The 19,680-nt window shown below is 35.3% G+C and overlaps 2 protein-coding genes across 8 annotated transcripts in view; both read left to right on the forward strand.

Moving 5' to 3' along the window:
* Positions 1–18,160, forward strand: part of LOC142979187 (NAD kinase-like) — a 54,874-nt gene extending 36,714 nt beyond the window's left edge. For 5 of the 7 annotated variants that reach the window (XM_076123983.1, XM_076123982.1, XM_076123979.1 and 2 more), the window contains 8 exons: positions 3,707–3,790; positions 5,437–5,566; positions 10,373–10,567; positions 11,247–11,349; positions 12,139–12,342; positions 12,847–13,004; positions 14,048–14,130; positions 16,022–18,160. In XM_076123983.1, coding sequence (XP_075980098.1) covers positions 3,707–3,790; positions 5,437–5,566; positions 10,373–10,567; positions 11,247–11,349; positions 12,139–12,342; positions 12,847–13,004; positions 14,048–14,130; positions 16,022–16,235 — 1,171 coding nt within the window. In that variant the 3' untranslated portion in view covers positions 16,236–18,160. Of the gene's footprint in view, positions 1–1,606; positions 1,723–3,706; positions 3,791–5,436; positions 5,567–10,372; positions 10,568–11,246; positions 11,350–12,138; positions 12,343–12,846; positions 13,005–14,047; positions 14,131–14,775; positions 14,859–16,021 lie in introns of those variants that run through there. The other 2 variants (XM_076123985.1, XM_076123980.1) reach the window with 2 other exon arrangements.
* A 466-nt stretch (positions 18,161–18,626) lies between these two features.
* mRpL41 (mitochondrial ribosomal protein L41) lies at positions 18,627–19,257 on the forward strand. The gene has a single exon (XM_076124090.1). The coding sequence runs from the start codon at positions 18,701–18,703 to the stop codon at positions 19,187–19,189; it is 489 nt and encodes a 162-aa protein (XP_075980205.1). The 5' UTR covers positions 18,627–18,700; the 3' UTR covers positions 19,190–19,257.
* Positions 19,258–19,680: the final 423 nt, after the last annotated feature.

A 19,680-nucleotide genomic window follows, 5' to 3' on the forward strand; every position in this document is an offset into this window, starting at 1 on the left:
CATCTAATGTGAAGGAATATCAAGAACTATGATACACAAAACCTGACTTATTGTGTGTTCTGCAATAAAAATAACACTAGATTTTGATAAAGAATGCACTCTGCGAAAGTTAAGTATGTCTTTCATACAACTCTCAGACGAACCAAGCATCGGATATGTCAAAGTATCGCCTTGTTTGTACCCAATAATACGAGAGTAATATCTTACTCAGGTAAATAGTAATACATATTCGAAAGGCTACCTATTGTTGGCAACCATTCCGACTTTCTCCCCTTTCATGAATACTTGAAATTTTATACGCCCATATACAATTTCTCGCTAACGACGTAAAATATTTGCTTGTCAGAATTCGCTTAAGTAAATAAAGTTTCAAGTACCTTTGTATTTACTATTTTCTATATCATAAGTACCTGTTTCATTTCTTTTCGTTAATACTTATGTAATATCTGTTTTAAATACAACTTGTATGTGAAATAATATTTTTAGAGTACTTGAAATGTGTGTCGCAAATGGTATGTTATTGCAGATTACATGTTTCGAGAAGAGCTACTTACAAAAAAAGGTTTTAGTCGACTGTAACCATCACCAATTGACACTTCTACTTTCAGGATTCTTGATTTGATAAACTGGTATTTTTTATTTTTTATTCATCTATAATTTCATCTATCTACAGATTACAGTTTTCAGATTATCTTTCTCAGTTTTGTAAAAGGGTTGTCCATTTATGAGGTTTACCATCAATGCTTTAGTAAACCGAAATACTGTAAAATTACAATATCTTACAATTACTAACATGTGACTATAATTTGTGTTACTATAGTTTCCCACTTAATTAGCACTGCAATTAATTGCAATTATGCATTGTCAAGTATAATTTAATTTTATGACAAGTATATAATTTATTTCGCGAACGTTTTATTTACTGGTGAAATCGATGATTCACGATGAATTGCATTTTCAACCCCTCGTTCGATTCATACATGAATTCACATAAGTCATTAAAACATACACACATTTATTTGCTAATGTAATTGAACTCTATAAAAATTATTTCAAACCTTTTATGCATATTATGTTATTTCACAAACCTCTGCCTATATCTTAGGGTATAACAGGCGTGATTTTATGGATCTATTATATTAGGTCTGGGAAAAAGTCTTTTCGCATTATAGTATGTATGAACTTGTAATAAAATCTTTTCTCTACACAAAAAATGACGATATTTGGGTACCTCACGAGCTCACTGAAAGAAACCTATTGAACCGTGTACTTACTCATATTTTGTGATTCTTGAAGCCAAAGAGATTTTATTACAAGTTCATACATACTATAATGCGAAAAGACTTTTTCCCCGACCTAATATTATAGTTTAATAAAAAATAATGTTTTAGAAAATTCATTTAGTGGTTTTATAATATCTTGCTCTTGCAAACATAATTACCAAAACACATTCGACCTCCGTATTAAAAAATAAACAATAATTTTACTCATATTCACGAATAATATACTTAACAAGTTTTATACAAAAACAAAACAGCCTGTATATGAATAAAATGTATTAACATTACACTACATACAAAGATTATGACGTATGTGTGTGTGTATACCTGTGTTACAACAAACGTGGATTTAGTTCGTGATTTTGACTCCACAGTGACATACGTCTATACTCTATGGCAGCTTTTCTATACTCTATGGCGGCTTTATAGCAATAACGTTCAGGTATTTATAGTTACATGAGATTATTGTGTGAAATAAGTCCTCGGATATATCCCCGGAAGTATCCTCTTGTATATTTTTTGGTTGGTTTATTGAACTTAGTATTGCGTCAGTGATTTATGACTTAGCTAGTTTTTGTTAATTACTTGTGTTTTTGAATTAAACTACTTTAAACGATGTTACTAGAATAAATTTTGATGTCGTATTCTGCAAAATGGTAGGGAAATTTTAAACGAAATCTTCTGATGAAATTGAGTGGCTTTTTGTAGTAGTAAAAGAGTCTGAAAATAATAATGAGACAAGGATTTCAGAATCAAACTTAAAGGTTTATTATTTAGTAAGTTATGCACATATTTCCTATATCTGAGCAAACAATAAATCTTTTTATTATTTTTTTCTAGTTATAAGTCTTCCGGGTTTTTCCAAGTTTATATAAACATAAAATCTTTTACCTGTGTCTTTATTAACAAGTCTTATCAACTGATATTGATTTCATCATTAGGCTAAGTAAGTAAAATTGTGTCTCTTAGTCGCCAAAAACTGTTTAATAAATCACATTTATCGTGTAGGAAAATAATGTGAAGAAATCCTAAAACTGCTTAATTTTAAAGAACATAACATGGCTTAAGCCTCTCTTCTACTGAAACTGCAAATCATCTTCAGTTAAAAATAATGTCGCAATTTCAGAAGCAAAATGTCATAAGAGCAATAACAATCTAGATCTACTATTAGCTCTTTTATAAACATCTATATTTAATACATGTACATTATTAGTACATGTATTAGTAATTAACAATTTAAAACTTAAGTAATTATACTTAAGTTTTAAATTGTTAATGACTATTATAAGGAAGATCCGGCTTTATGAAAATCGTCTATGTATTATTCGGTCACTCACTCAACTGTAATTACTTGGGTGACCTTAAAGTTATAAAAGACGATTATAGTACTTATAAGAAGGATAAGCAATTTTTAATTTTAGTTTACAATTTAAAAATATACGTAAATTAGTAGTACTTTTTATTATGTGTTATTTTTCAAAAATCACGCGCCTATTTCTTTATGTGGCTTGCACGGTATGACGTAGGTTGTACGCTGCGTATACGTATGATACGTCGAATAATTTTAATATGAATGTTTTTTTTTAATTAGTAAATAAGTAAATATAAACATTAAACAATATTAACCCTCAATATAAATCTATACATATAAAAATGAAACCCGTTTTCCTTTGTCACGGCATCACGCGTGAATGGCTGGACCGATTTTACTAATTCTTTTTGTGTTGTATTTGTTATTATTAGGAGAAGGTTCTTACGGAAAAAAATCTCTTAGAAATATTGAAAAATAGACATTTAATTTTGCATTTTTTAGGCGGTACGAAGTTCGCCGGGTCAGCTATAAGTAAATAAATGACCACCACAGATACGCTGCTTGAATGTCGAAACATACAAAATATAAAGTTATATTCGTATGTACCAAAAATATTTCCAAAATTGCTCAGCGTCAAATTTTACGATAATTTACCAAACATAACTGTTAATTTAGCATAATTTAAACGAGTCCAGAGACTTCCAGTTTTCTTTTACGTAATTGAATAATTTAGAATGCATTGTAATGTTATTCTCGATGTTACATGTGTATTAACATATTATTGTTTATTTAAAGACGTATTGCCTCTGTGGTCTGTGGAGGTGTATACGACTGCTGATCACTGAAGTCTTGGGTTTGATCCCCTTGTCGTGTAAAGTGCTACTATCAGGCTTTCTTAATAAGTCCTGGAATATTCACCACGGCAGCGCAGAGTTTGGTAAAGTGACCTGTATATGGCAATGTGTCCTGCATATGGCAATAGGCTCCTCCTCTTTGTACATAGGACTGACATGTTAAAATCTGTATATTACGTACACCTGCCTATATCTCTGGTATAGCAAGATTGATATTATGTATGTATATTGTAATTAATAGAAGTTTTGTTTTGTTACAGACGGACCAGATCCCTGAACGCACCGTCACCCATACAGCAGTTTGGACCATGCGGCAGAATAATGAAAAACTCGGCTATGGTTATGTGAGTAAAACATTCTTATAATATTTTAAATTTAAAATATTTCCATGAATGTATTCCCGGCGTGTATTTAACTATCGTTTTATATCAGGGGTAAGGATGTAAAGTGATACTTCTTACTTACCTAAAACCTGAAATAAATTGTAAAACAAAAAATATGGACCTGGCAAATATTGTTTTTTCAATGAAAATAGATCCGATTCCTTTGCTCATATTTCACAGTCCATCATATAAAAAATAATATACTAATTTTCACGTCGTCTTCCTGAACTTTCTTCCTCTTAAAAATAAAGATGTCCTATGTAAATTGTATGAATAGTTAATTTTGTTTTTCTAGACATTGCTTCTACAGAAATAATTTTCGCATCTTAAAATTATTATATACAGTTTTATTTGCCTCTTCTTACAAAGACGACGACCTTAACACTTATTATATTGGCCTAGTGTTTAATCGTTACCTTCACGAATTGAGACGAGGCACCGCGGCACCGAACTAAAGTCATTCAAGGTACATGATTTAAACAGCAATTTTCACAATCGACGAACTAAATAATTTTCTGAGAAAAACCTTTTATGTTTAAGTTTAAGGTAAATATTTTATATAAACTTGACATGTGCTGTATAATTTGCTGGATGAAATAAGATCACATCATAATTGAAAGGTTATATAAATATTTTATATACGAGTTTCAGAATCAAACTCCCACATGATTTCCTAAAATAGATTGGCTTTTATTCAGGGATATTTCACTTTCTGATGAATAATATAATTATTATTAATTTCAACATTTCTAACTAATGTATTTTCAAAATTGTCGATTGTTTGTACCATGTACCATCGCCAATACTTGTCGTATGATTACATACTATTCTACTTATACTATACGCCTATTAGTACCTAACTAGAATCTTAAATCCATATTTTTTTCATTGCATTTTTGTCAAAATCTGTGCACTCTTTGAAAATTCCGCGAAATCTGTTTCAATTTCTTCATTTTAACTGCTATTTAATATGCAACCTGCAACTTTCCATGTTCTGCTTCAGACACAAACCTCTTGTAAACTGGTATGGTTACTACATTTTCTCTTTTCGAAGTAAAAACATGAATATTATCTACAATAATTATAATTATTGTTACTCTCTACTCTCATATTTCACTTTCCGTTTGAAAACACTTGCTTAAAACTTTATCGTAGAGAGAAATATCACCTTGTTTTTTGGTTACCACTATTACTGGCACAGGTTAAAGTCCATTTACATAAACAATCAGAGTTTAAAGGCAAAAATCAACTTGCATTGACACATTTGTACGATCTAAGGGTAGCATGTTGTGCGTAGTCTGGCAACAAGTTTAGTAAAAACCGGCAATAATATCACTACATCACTCGACGCCGCAAGCCACAATTCATCATGAGACATTTGCCTCTTTGTGTATCCATAGCTTTGAAAGTGATAAGAATTACTATTAATCTCTTAATATATAATAGAATACGGGAATTAACGCGAACACGCATTTTAACTTTTGGCCTTTTGGAACAGGCATTTTAAGGTAAAATGCGTGTTCGCGTTAATTCCCGTATTCTATTATACATTAAACATGCAACGCGAGAGTTTAAAAGTTATTAATCTCTTGTATATGATATTGCAGGCAAATCCAAGACCCCGCGTCGCAGCGGCTAACTTGGTACAAGCCGCCGCTGACAGTGCTGGTCATCAAGAAGGTCCACGACGCCACCATCCTCGCGCCCTTCGTACAACTCGTACACTGGCTGGTTCATGTAAGTCTACCGTTTACTCAGATACTTGCCGTAGCCATACTCTTACCTTATTTACCAGCATTTTGGGTCACTGACATGACTCCCTGTAACGCAAGAGCAATTCTTAGTGCGGGAGTTGTTTTTTAAAAAGACTCTTGACTTCTTCAGTTTTTAATATTATTTGCTTTTTTAACGTACGATTTGAGCCAGCAATTTAACACAAGTATTTTTTAGTTCTACGTTAAATAGCTTATCTTTGAGATCGTGGGTTAAATTGTTTGAAGGCTCCAGGGACACGTCACACGAGAGATAGCTCTGATTATTTCTGAAAAAAAAATAGTTTCACAAGTTTCAAATTAGGTGTATTTTTTTTACTAAACTACAACTACTACTTTACTAGATAATCAGTACGTTTTTCCTGCTACCTAACACAATTTTGTCCCCACTCCAAGGTAATATCATACAACGACATATTGAAATTCGCATACCAAAAATATCAGCGATATTCTCAAAGCGATTGGTTTGTACATCGTGTAGCGAAATAAACGGGAGATGAAAGGTGATTCAACTCCGCCCTAATTATAGTGTTGGAGCAAAAGTTGTTCAACATCAGAATGTTTGTTGAATGGAATTCGCCATGCGTGTGGTGAGCAATCGATTACACACATGTGCGATTTGTACAATTAACCAATGTTTTGGTGCAAGGCATTACCCTCGTTAAAATGTTTTTTTCGGTATCAAAATTTTATGAATTGATGAATAAACATTCATATAACCGTGACGTGACCAAAGAACGCTACTTGCTACGATCTCTACAAACTTCTTTTGCTGTCTTGTATTTACACCCCTACAAGTTGTCATACAGAACAAATGAATAAATATGTTTAATGTTTTTTACTAAAGTCTGTTCAGTTATTTAAGAGATTGTTGTGTAGGGAACAAATTAAATGTACTTGCCTCTATTAGTGTATATTTCAATAAACACAATAAAAGGTCGGCCATGCCAATGCTATTGTTCTTACGCGGAAAGACTTCTTTGGAATTGTAAAGTAACAGCTACCCCGGCGTACATACACAGTTATATCATTAGTAGCTTATTTAAATACCTTCTGTTACGTCTATATGAGTTTACTAGCTGACCCGCGCAACTTCGCTTGCGTCACATAAGAGAGAATGGGTCAATTTTTCCCCGTTTTTGTAACATTTTTTACTGGTACTCTCCTCCTACTGGTCGTAGCGTGATGATATATAGCCTATAACCTTCCTCGATAAATGGGCTATCTAATACTGAAAGAATTTTTCAAATCGGACCAGTAGTTTCTGAGATTAGCGCGTTCAAACAAACAAACAAACTCTTCAGCTTTATAATATTAGTATAGATAAGATAGCTTTTGATCAGATATTTACACACATTCAGACAAAAGAAACAAGCAAAGATACATTTATAGCTTAAATTGAGACGCTAAATTACCCCTGAATTCATACATATTTAATATCACGCCCCTTGCATCTTAAGGTTTAAGCTGTAGTGTATAAAAGACCCACGCGTTTCGTCATTAACAATGTTTGTCAGGACCCAACTACTGATTGAAAGGCGTCCCTACAAATCATTGAAGAAAATATCAATATAATGAATTCACTGAAAAACTAGCTAGTAGGTCGATATGCCAACCTTTGTACAGTCCAATGAAGTAAAACAAAAGTGTTTTAAAGTAGTGACGTCATACGGTCACAGAATGACCGAGTGTGGCGTATATCGATCGTTCTCATGCAAAATGAATGAGAACCACACGATGATTCTAGGGAACGTTCGTAGCATGACCGCGTTGAATGATATATTTGTATGGAATATCCACGCTAGTGCGCTCTCTTGTCTGTCACGCTCGGAGTTCAAAAACACCATCTCTGTATTTTATAACCGTTTGATACAAATTCTGAAGATTCACGTTTGAGACAGGCAAGAACGTCTTATTTCAGAAAGCTCACCAATCGCTAAGGCCTATTTCATGTTCTACAATTTTATTTTATGCGATGATTTTAAAATAGTTAACAAAAACAAAAACTAGCATGCGGCGTATTGCAATTAATCATTGTTTTCATTTATATCTCACACTAGGTGACTCGCGCAACTTCGCTTGCGTCACATGGAATGGGTCAAAATTTTCCCCGATTTTGTAACATTTTTTACTGGTACTCTGCTCATATCGGTTGTAGCATGATGATATATAGCCTATAGCCTTTCTCGATAAATGGGCTACCTAACACTGAAAGAATTTTTCAAACAAACTCTTCAGCTTCATAATATTATATCTCACATGAAGTAGAGTCAGTACAGCATGTTTTTCTTCTCCATTCTTCTTTATCGCCATCAACTCTACCCTAACCCCTTACTGTGGAGGAACGAGGTGATCGTGTTCCTCCAACCAAAGGGAGGATCTTCCGACCAGGCGAGGTGATCGTGCCTGGTGGGCCTAGGCTGCCCGACTGTCGTAGTCGGGAACTTGTATATATAGTCAGTTGCAATGCAAACTTCGCTAGCGCGATCTAGGACTTGTGACGTTAGTCACACTGCGCGTGGTGGTTGGTTGCGCGCTGGTCCCAGTAGATGTCGCTGTATGTAGCGAGCCGCTACATCACTCCCCCTCAGACCGTAGGTCGATCTTCTCTTCATGTCAGTCAGTTTCTCCAGTGCCATGCATTGATGAGTTCCAATGAGTCGGAACTCGAATTCCGCTAGTCCCAGTGAGTCGGAACTGTATGCCGCTAGTCCCAGTGAGTCGGAACTGTATGCCGCTAGTCCCAGTGAGTCGGAACTGTATGCCGCTAACTCCAGTGAGTCGGAGAGGTGCGGTGTGCGGTGTGCGGTGAAGTGTCCCCAGTGAGTCGGGGCGAGGTGCTTGTTGTCTGCGGTGAGTCGAGACGAAGCGTTGCGGTGCCCTGGGTGCGTCAGAGTAGCGTGACGATGATGCCCAGGTTGGATGCCGCTGAGGCCGTAGGGTATGCCAGTCATGTGCGTGAGCGACATGTTCGTGGAGTGCCCTGGTGTGGCCGAAGATGCTGGCTGGAGTTGTACGACTGCTGCTGTAGGAGTGAGAAGTGATGAGGGTGCGAAGGTTTGCTGCTGCTGGTCTGATCTTCGTGAAGGCTGCTTCCAATCACGTCGGGGTCACCACTGTGGAGGAACGAGGTGATCGTGTTCCTCCAACCAAAGGGAGGATCCTCCGACCAGGCGAGGTGATCGTGCCTGGTGGGCCTAGGCTGCCCGACTGTCGTAGTCGGGAACTTGTATATATATATAACATATACTTGTATATATATATAGAACTTGTATATACTTGTAGTTGCAATGCAAACTTCGATAGCGCGATCTAGGACTTGTGACGTCAGTCACACTGCGCGTGGTGGTTGGTTGCGCGCTGGTCCCAGTAGATGTCGCTGTATGTAGCGAGCCGCTACATACAGCGACGCTACATACAGATATTTACGAATACTAACCAAATATGAATGACGGGAGATAGAATATTGAGAGGAAAAGTGATTATAAAAGCATACTAGCGTGGACATGTCGTTATTTTACACGCATTCATGGACGACCCGTGTGTGATACTTTGTAAAATAATTATAGACTTGTCAGCACTTTGTGTTTGTTTAATATAGGGTTTTACTCTTTGACATTGTAACGAAGGTTTTACAGAATACAGTGTAATTAGTTTAAGTACACACGAAGTTAAGATGACTTGTGTGGCTATGAGCCATGACTGAGCTATGCTATAGATCGTTTTTTTTTACCCATGACTGTCTCACTGCTGGGTAATGGTCTCCTCCCGAACGATGTAGGGGTAAGCCCTTAGACCTTAGGCCTAGGTTAAGCTGACCAAGTTCGTGTTGGGGGCTTTGCATAATCTCAAGAAATGTGTGAAACAATTTTCAAGTCAGGAAGCTTACGTTGCGATGTTTTCCATTACTGTTAAATGGAATGGTTATTATTTCTTATACAGACTTCGAAAAGTGTTTTGCTTTAGGCATATGAAACAAATAAATACAACATTCCTATTGTTTAGTTTACCTCAGTAATGCGTACAACGATATCTGTTTAGTATTAATGACAAGAATTATGCATTCGTCTGTGTTTGGTAGAATTTGGCCGCTAGCCAACGTACCGTCTTAAATATTCATATATCTTGGTTATAACGTTAAACGAGAAATTATTATGTATTTTGTAAACAAATACGTTTCACGCAAGTGTCTGTTTATTGTTTGATAGGTATAAGATATAATAAGATTATGATTATGGATAATGAGATAGTAATTAATATTGTTAATAACTATTTACTTAAATGACTGTTGCAAACACGTGTGCATGATAATGAGTCAGCTGTAATAATTATATAGACAAAGATTCTGCATGATACGTTTCAGGTCTCAGAATACAAAGATCCCATATCTTTTTCTTCCACTTGGTTTTCTCGTTGTTGAAGATTGTATTTGCCTTAGAATGGAAACTGTCGTGTGTTTATATTGTCAATTTTCCAAAGCAGTATAATTTAACAGTAGGTTCCGCCCGCGACTTCACTCGTGGTAAAATGTGCTACGCCCGGTTTAAACTATCTGTATGCCAAATTTCATAAAAATCCAATTATTTTTTAACCTTAATTAATAAGAAATAACACTGCTCTGTCCCCATAACAAATGCTCTTCCAAATATGAATGGGTTAAAATATACTAATCGTATGGTTAGTGGTTAATCTAATGTAAAACTGCTTCCACCCGACTTTTGATTAGGCTTAACGTACGTATTAAGGCTATTATGATTCCATTTAATTCCAGGACAAAAGCATGGTAGTGTTCGTGGAAGCGGCCGTGTTGGACGACACGCTGCTAGCCGAGTACGGAGACTTCACCTCGGTGAAGGAGAGGCTGATGACCTTCAGGGCCGGCAAGGACGACCTCACCGATAAGATAGACTTCATCATCTGTTTGGGAGGCGATGGCACGCTGTTGCACGCTAGTTCGCTGTTTCAGGTGAATAACTGCAGATTCTTATTGACCATTCATTCTGCGTGTTTGGCGCAGTGGTTAACGTGGTTCACTGCCACATTAACAATAGTGCCGCGTGTGGTGGGGTCGAAACCCACCCGGGACAAATTTTTGCGTGATGAGCATGAGTTGTCAATTTGTCTTTATAGGTATGTATTTAGAAGTATATAAGTATGTTATTCAGTTATTTGGTAACCATAATACAAGCTCTGCTTAGTTTGGAATCAAATTACCGTTTGTGAGTTGTCCAATGATATTTTAAAGATACGTGTGTCAACCTATTGTCAAAGATGTTCACGCCGCTCAATGCCCTTTGACAAGACTTAGGTCTATCGCAGTGACTAAGTAGAAGTGGCAAACTTTGCGTTTTATACGCTTTAGTTTAGTCCCTCGCGACAGGGAACCTGAAATATAGGAATTTATTTTACTGAAATAACCATTAATTTAGAAAACAGTATATTACACTCAATTAACATAATCTTTCTGTTATTTATTGTCTTTATGTATTTCCACAAAATTACTTAGTAAAACTAAGTACAATTAAATACTAATTTAAAGAAAAACTAGCGTAGTTCACTTTACTTTTTAATCAAATTTCTGTACTTTAATTTCGAGAACAATGGTTGGGTATAATGTTTAATATATTATTTTTGTATGTTTCCAGCAATCGGTACCTCCCGTGATGGCATTCCACTTAGGTTCGTTAGGATTCCTCACGCCGTTTGAGTTCAATAATTTCCAGGATCAAGTTATGAATGTATTAGAAGGTGAGTTGTACTTTTCAAATTCCTTTTTACTAGTCGACTGCCATATATAAAACATTGTAAAATTATATTTAAAACTGATATTATAAATGCGAAAGTTTGTGAGAATGTATGCATGTATGGATGTCTGTTGCTCTTTCACGCAAATACTACTGAACAGAATACGATGAAATTTGGTATATAGGTAGCTGATGACCCAGAATAACACATAGGCTTTTTATCCCGGAGTTCCCGAGGGGTCGAGATTTACACGGGAAGGGTTTCCACGCGGACAAAGTCGCGGGCGGCCTCTAGTTTAAAATAATTTTTTGACATAGTTGTGCAGATTAAGCCTTGGTGCTGTGTTATAATATATTATGTGTTCACATTATTAATATTGAATGGGTGGCGTAGGCGTAGTTCACACACTAATCCACTAGACGTTGCCTCGAATCTAATTACTTTGTTAAATATTAATTTGCAGGCCTCTGAATAGGAATCAAGATTTTTAGTCCCTACTCCTACCACTGCTCCTAGCGCTACCATTTCATCGAGACGGTTCAACTCCCACGCATAAAAGCAACTCCCGCACTAAGAATTGCTCTTGTATCGCGAGGTCTTGGAGTTTGACTTGGGGACCAGTTTGACTTTGTTCAACAAAAATTGTTTCGAATTAGGTTGTACTTTGTGTCCGTTCTTTATGTTTGTAAAAGTCACCGCGACACAAGAGCGATACTAAGACCGGGAGTTGTGTTTAAAAAAATGTGGTCTCGTGTATATTTCTTCACCAAATTTTTTCTTCTAATATTCCAGGTCACGCAGCTTTAACTCTACGCTCGCGGCTCCAGTGCGTGGTACTACGCAAGAGCCGCGATGACAAGGACGGGAAAGACAAGAAGAAGCCCACCACGATACTGGTGCTGAACGAGGTGGTGGTAGACCGGGGACCCTCGCCCTACCTGTCCAATATCGACCTGTTCCTTGATGGGAAACATATTACCTCCGTGCAGGGAGACGGTGAGAATCTTACTAGATTTTTTGCGAATATATTTTTATCAATTGTATTTTTTTAATTTTGCGTAGCGTGTCATATAATTAAATATGGAAATTAACGTGAACACCCATTTTACCTTAGAATGTCTGACATTCCGATGCAGGTAGTACTGGCCAATGGCCATGGTCGTTTTTGTATCAATTTTTCGTACAAATATCTGCCCCACTGCTGTAGTTGGGTCTCGTATTGTAAGATTAGTTTAATTTAAGCGACATAAGGTCTACCGAACTGGTCAAGTAAAAAAATACTCACAGGAAATCTTATCATATTATAGATCCCATGCAATAGGCAGTGCCTATTTTCATGTACCGAACAAGTTAATAAACTGCGTTTTTAATCATTCAGAAATGCCCTATAGATGCTCGCCTGACTTGGGAATCAAACCCGAGACCAGCATCGCGAACAGCAATAGTCTACACTATTATAAAGGCAGTCTATCTTTACTTTTTTATTCTTAATTCCCTCAGGTCTAATAGTATCAACACCTACGGGCAGTACGGCGTACGCAGTAGCGGCGGGCGCGAGCATGATCCACCCGTCCGTGCCCGCCATCATGGTCACGCCCATCTGTCCGCACTCGCTCTCCTTCCGACCCATCGTCGTGCCCGCCGGAGTTGAGCTCAAGGTAGATACCAGCTTATAATATATACGGCTAAATACTGAAACGATACTCAATTTTAAGTTATACCTACATAAGTTTAGCTACAACAGTATCTGTGATAATATGAGATTTATGTGTAACTAGTATATATGTATAGTCCAACAATTTAATCCTCTTAAACTAGCGGTTAACCGCGGTAGCCAATAGCCACGGTTTACGTGCAACCGCCACTTATCCGCCATTATTTCTAGTGTCAGTAAGGTGCCTTAGTAGAGCGCCTTGACACGCAAGGTTTGCCTATATTTAACTGGATAATACTGTGTTTTTCCAAAAAAAAACTGCATTAAAGAAACTACTATCAGCTGCATAAGACTGCGTGTCACTGATGTTCTAAATTTAGAATTTTCTTTATGTCCCGCAAACCTTGTTTTAAAAGTCTGTCTACTAACTTGATGCACTATATTTTTAAGATTTAAACAAACAGTTAATTTGTATAGATTTAAAATTGGGTGTCGTTTAAGTATTCGGTACATATAAGCTTTATATTAGAGACTTTTCGGTTTGTATTTTATCACAATGAGGTCTTTTTTCACAGAAGAACTTAATATTACATAAGTTATAGTTAATTTTAGTATGTTTGTGTTTATTTTTCACAGGTATAAATTGCACTTGTTTAGTAAGATTACGTCTCCTTAAAATATATATTTACTTTTCGTTCCCACTTGTAGCGTTTGCACATTATTCAAAATGAAAAAATACTTTTCTTTATTCGTCAAAAAGACGAATTTTTTCCAATTAATTGTAAAATTATAGATTTCTAATAATCTTCCCCAAAGTTGCTTTTATTGTAAACAGTCAAATTATTTTTTAATCTGGCAACAATATCTACAAATATTAAAATCGCCTGTTTAAGTATTGCTATCTGTTAAAACTTAAATCTTATTTCGCTAAATAGTTCCGCCAATTATTTTCTTTAGGATTTTTTATTTTGGTACTTTTGTTGTACATTTCGACTCACAGCAGTATATACAGTGATCACGCAGAGTTTAATATGAAGATATTTCTAGATCGCACTCTCGCCGGAGGCCCGTAACGCCATGTGGGTTTCCTTCGACGGACGGAACCGACAAGCGTTGCACCACGGAGATAGGTACATAACACCCCCTACTTGGGGGGGCTTAGTACCTAGAATGGGGGTTAAATACCCCATGCATATGCTATGCACGCTCGCTGTAATATGCTTACGCATGTACTTGATAATTATTTATTTATGTAGATCGTTGTTTTCTTTTAGTTTTGTAGATGTTTTGATGTAACTGTAGATAACTTTAATATTAGCTTGAAGCGACCGATGATGAACTTTAAAGCAATATTACTACCGTATTCCCAATATGTAGGCAATGTTATGTGCTTTTGTTATAGGACAAGTTACGCATGTCATCGACTAACCAAACAAGACATAATTTTTGGACTTTAGTCTTAGCCAAAAAATACCAAATGGGCCTACGTAACAATAATGTTCCATAGTACTTGTTTGTTGTCCCGTATAAAAAACAATATTTTTTACTTTTCCAACTATGAGAAATGGTACAAAATATATTGTTCTATACAAGAATGTTAGTTACCTTTAAATCTTTCGTTTATATAAAACAAAAGATTATTACCCGCTGGTCCTAAAAACAATATGAAAAGATTTTTTAATGGCTAAATTTCTAGCCTAAACACATATAAATGAAGGGTGTTTTTCGCCCTTTAATAGTAGAGCGATTTGTTGAGCGTGTAAGGGTTGTTTCAGATAATGCCCACGCTCGAGGCGCGAAGTGCGGCGAGCGTCTCGTTCGACGGCCGCTCGCAGTTCACGCTCAGGCCCGGCGATAGGTAACGCCTGTACACAACACATATAGCATTTGTAAATGCTGGTTAACTTGACTTTTAAAGTAAAGTTTTACTATATTAAGAAGTAGCCAAAGAATTGAGAATCTTACTTCTCTATTGAAGGCAGTTAGAGAGTGTTACTTTTTTTGAAAAGATACTTTCCCAACCCTTTGACTGCCACGGTCGGCTATACTCGACAAATTAGAACGTGGTCACGACTCTTTTGTTGCCAAATGTCGCCAAAAATATAGCGTCGTGAGCATTTTCTGATTTGTCGAAAATAACCGACCGTAGCGGTCAAAGGTCAAAGCGTTAAAGATCCACTTTAATCTTTTATTTAACTAAGTAGGTGTCAAAAAGCTCTCACGATTCATCAAAGTAGAGTGGCAGTTATTAGTATATTTGATACTTTGTTATAAAGTAATCATTGGCTTCAAAATGAATAATATTTTCACACAGTTTATTTAGAGAAAACAGCAAGTAAAATATTGTATGTTTCCTTTATCAAAAAAATCTAAAAGAAGAGTAAATCAAAATATCGTTAACCAGCATTTATAGATCGGGTTATAAGTCACAATTGTCGAGATTTTGAGTGAACAATTCAGGGCTATTGTTTTCATATAATATTCATCGGTGATGGGATCAAATGAAATAGGATGAATGATGTAGATTCTTTATTGTTTGTTTGTAGTTAGCTATTGTGTATTTATTTTATAGCAGTTTGCGCTTCTGCTTTGCATGCTCACTAATAACATAGTTTTAAGGAATAGCACGTAACTCCATTTGTTGTCGAAATAATTTAAACTTGGTGTATGCATGATCATTGACTTCATTTCATCATTTGAGCTCTTGATACTTTAAAAAATCCTTTTCCTTTTACTCTATCTGTGATGTGTGTATCTGTGTTGTTTTACAAACATTTATTTCTCTCACTTTCACTTTTACTTTACCAGACTAGTCTAATATTCTCATATAAGCACAAGTGCACCATTTTAAGAGCACATTAAAAATGTGAAGTTAAGCTAAATAACTCAATTATTTGACCATAACAGTAAAGTTTAAGGTTTTAAAATATCAACTTATTTAGTTACTTTTACTACTGACAAAATATCGGATGACAAAAGATACAGACTTATTCAATTAACAATATCTTTTTTATTCCACAGCTTATACGTGACTACCTCCGTATACCCCGTGCCATCGATATGTGCACAAGACCAGATCTCCGACTGGTTCGACTCCCTGGCTGAATGCCTGCACTGGAACGTGCGCAAGAAACAGAAAGCCATGGATGAACTCAGCGACATGACGCATTCTTCAAGCGACACCCTTGAAGAGCTGGAGAACAACCACCATGACGACAGACCGGCTGACACATGACCTACGAAAGTGTAGGCTGTTCAGGGTATAAAGACTTTTTCGTGGATGGTGAATGTTATTTACTGTGGCAACATTGGTTTGACACTTATGACAGCTGTCAGATTTTCTTTTTTTGGTGTTAATGGTTTTTAAATAAAATACCTAACCACTGCTGTATGTTTTAATATGTTAGAATATTTTCTATAATGATAAAATAAAATTGTGTACAGGCTCAAATTGAAACTGTTGAATTTTATAACAGAAAATAAGTCTCACGACTGTAAAAAATACAATTTGTAAGAATAATGATATTCTACTTTTAACCTGTCATAAGTGCTTACTTTGTGCTATTTAGTTTAAGTGAAATGAATGCCAATGTTCGTAATGTATTTCTATACGCTTGTGAAAATTACTTATAAAGTATTTGGGAGTGGTTGTTTTAATATTAATATTATAATGGCCTTGATATCGCCCGTGGTGCTCAATACATTGCCCTAAAGACACCACAAATTATTCGAATTGTATAATAAAAACTATCTTTATTGATGAAGTTTTGTGTACTGATTGAAAGATTTCGGGTCTATTCCTGGACTCCTCAATTTTCTAAAGTTTTCTGTAGAGACCATGCAGAAACATCTAGAAAAATGCAAGTGTAACGACACACTTTTGCCTCTTTGAGTAAATATAGTATAGTATTTTATTCACTGCTGCAATGAACTGTCCTAACCTTAAGACATATATGTTCTTTGCTAGAATTATTGGGAGTGAAATAAAAATTATGAAATGTTTTCTAGACTTAAAACTAATAAGACCACTTATGGTCTTGAGTTGCCGTTCAGATTCAAATCCCGAGTCGAGAATACTCTCTATCAAAATATAGTAACTACAAAGTTGAAAGTTCTGCTCAATAGATGGCAGTAAACTCAATAAAACTTAATACCGAAGAAAATACAGGCATAATATTGTGTGCGAAACTGCGATTGTGATTGAAAGTTTTTATTTCGTCAGCTAATATTGTGATACTGATCTTGATTAATGCTATTATTTAACATTCCCTTGGACAATAAAAATGTAGTGTTGTTATGTCTTTCTCGGGTATGTTCGGTTTTATCTTTGTAACTTGACTTTCTTGCGCAAGCACTTTGTCAATTTATAAACTTAATAAATGATGTCTAAAAAGAACTAAAGAGAAATTTAACGCGTCTAGTTATATTCAAAGTTTTGTTCTATTGATTTTCTGTGCTAAATACTAAAAGTAATAAATAAGACGTAAGATCGCGTCATAATTTATTTTTATCGTTTCGTATGATATCTTAAAGCTGTCTCATATTAAATATATATTGTGCATTTTTGTCTTAAAGGTTAAACATTAACGTAATAAGAAATTATTGTTTTACTGCGAAGATGCGGTGCTAACTGAAAAAATCAGTGCCAATGTTTTAAAAAATAGAGCGAATCGAGACATTTTGCTATATCCCTTTTTTATTTCGAAGTATAACGGTTAAAAATGATGACGTATTCGCTCTATTAACCGTTAGTGTTCATTGTAGAGCACAAAATGTAGATAGTTTTAGATTTTTTACTTTCAGTTTGGAAATATAAAAATAATGGATTTGAAATTTGTACAAAAATTATCGCAATTTAATAAAATATGTTTATTGATTAAAATATACATAGTAAATAAAGTTCCTTTGGTTATTTGTAAATACTGCCAGTATAAAGAAAATACATATTGTCACTTGTAAAATGTTTTTTTATTCTTTGTAATAAATTGATAGTTAATATTAATCCAATTATAATAATGTGGTATTAAGATTTTAATCACACTGGGGTCAATACAAACTTGTTGTTTTTATTTCTCTTGAACGGACCTTTTTTGGTGTCCCATGAGTATAATATAAAGATGTATATAGGTTTACTATATAAATTATATGAATGCGAATTTATTTTTTGTTTTATTTATAACGGAAGTCTCATTAACGCATATCAGAGAATCATAGTATATTTGAGGCGCCCAGAGCCAGTTTTGCTCACCATTCGGTTAAACAGCTGTGGGTTAAGCAATCCTTGACGCGGTCATTCCATTAATGGGTGAGTGCTTAGTGGTGTCTGAGCTATAATGCTTCTCCGTGCTTCGGAAAGCACCTAAAAAGAAGTTCCCGGTTGCTGTCTAGTAAGCTTTCTGATGGCTTGAAAAACTTTGACGTTAGATTGAACAAAAAGTTATAAAAGTCAGCAAAAAATAACTGCGCGTTTGATCAAAGTACTCAATGTATTCATACTAAATGAGATAGACCTAAGCCGTGCCTAAGACACTGCACGAACAATTAAAAACCGATGTTTTGTTCATAAGTACGGTTATTGTATTCACCAATAACTCTAGATTTGTCAATGGATTATTTAGCTGTCAATGTCACAATTTTTGACATTAACACATAACCTAAAATTTCTTAATTTATTTGGAAAAATACAATTTCTTCACAAAAATGTCTAAAATAACTAACCTAATAAACTACATATCAACAAGGAGCATATCTTTGTCAGCTCCTCGAGAAGGAAAGAGGAATTTCAGGAAATTCGTCATTGCGAACAAGAGAGGCTCTCAAATTCACAAACAACAACAAATGTCTGCAAGTAGGGAACTGGAGATTGACAAGCGAGGAGTTCGTGACACAGGATACTATCAAAACGGCCGTTTCGTCACTGTACCTGAGATGATACCAGAATTAATAGTTCCTGATCTAAAAGACTTTGATTTGAAGCCTTATGTTTCGTACAGGGCCGACGACGTGATTCAGAGTGAATTCACAGCTCAGCAACTATTTGATGCAGTATATAGTAAAAAGATCGTGAATGATTACAAACAAGGGAAGTTAGACGCGGAAGGCAACCCTCTGGAACCTTCTGAAGACGAGAAACTGCAGCCAGAAGAAGCAGTGAACAGAGCTAAGCGAACCGGCTCTGACATATTCTAGTATTGTTGTACTTTTGTAGTTTAGCTTTAGATAGATAAGATTATTAAAATAAAGTGTTATGTTGCCTACTTGATGTGTATTAAGTTTTATTCCATGTTGGTAGTCATAATTAGTAACTTATGATTTAAAAATATTTATGCATTGCATGTTATAGTCTTGTTTTCTTTACCCTCAGGTTGGTTGTTAAATAATTGTCTTATATGTAGTTGAGAGGGTAAACAAATTGTAAGTCTATGTATCTATACAGGGAACAGTTCGAAACTTCCTATAATATTGAAAGTGAACCCATTGCTTTCAAATGCAAAACCAGTAGGCTGTCAATGTTGTTATCATGTATACAGAGCAATCATGGCTCACATATTTTATGTTTTGTTACACCCAAGGGTAAAGATATAGGTGTCTGAAATAGAGACACATTCAACTGTTAACAAGTTCAGCCTCTCACAATTCAAGATGCAAAAGATTTTAAAATTAATTTGCATTATAAATAC

Source organism: Anticarsia gemmatalis, chromosome 16 (genome assembly GCF_050436995.1).
Source record: "Anticarsia gemmatalis isolate Benzon Research Colony breed Stoneville strain chromosome 16, ilAntGemm2 primary, whole genome shotgun sequence".
Lineage (NCBI taxonomy): Eukaryota > Metazoa > Arthropoda > Insecta > Lepidoptera > Erebidae > Anticarsia > Anticarsia gemmatalis.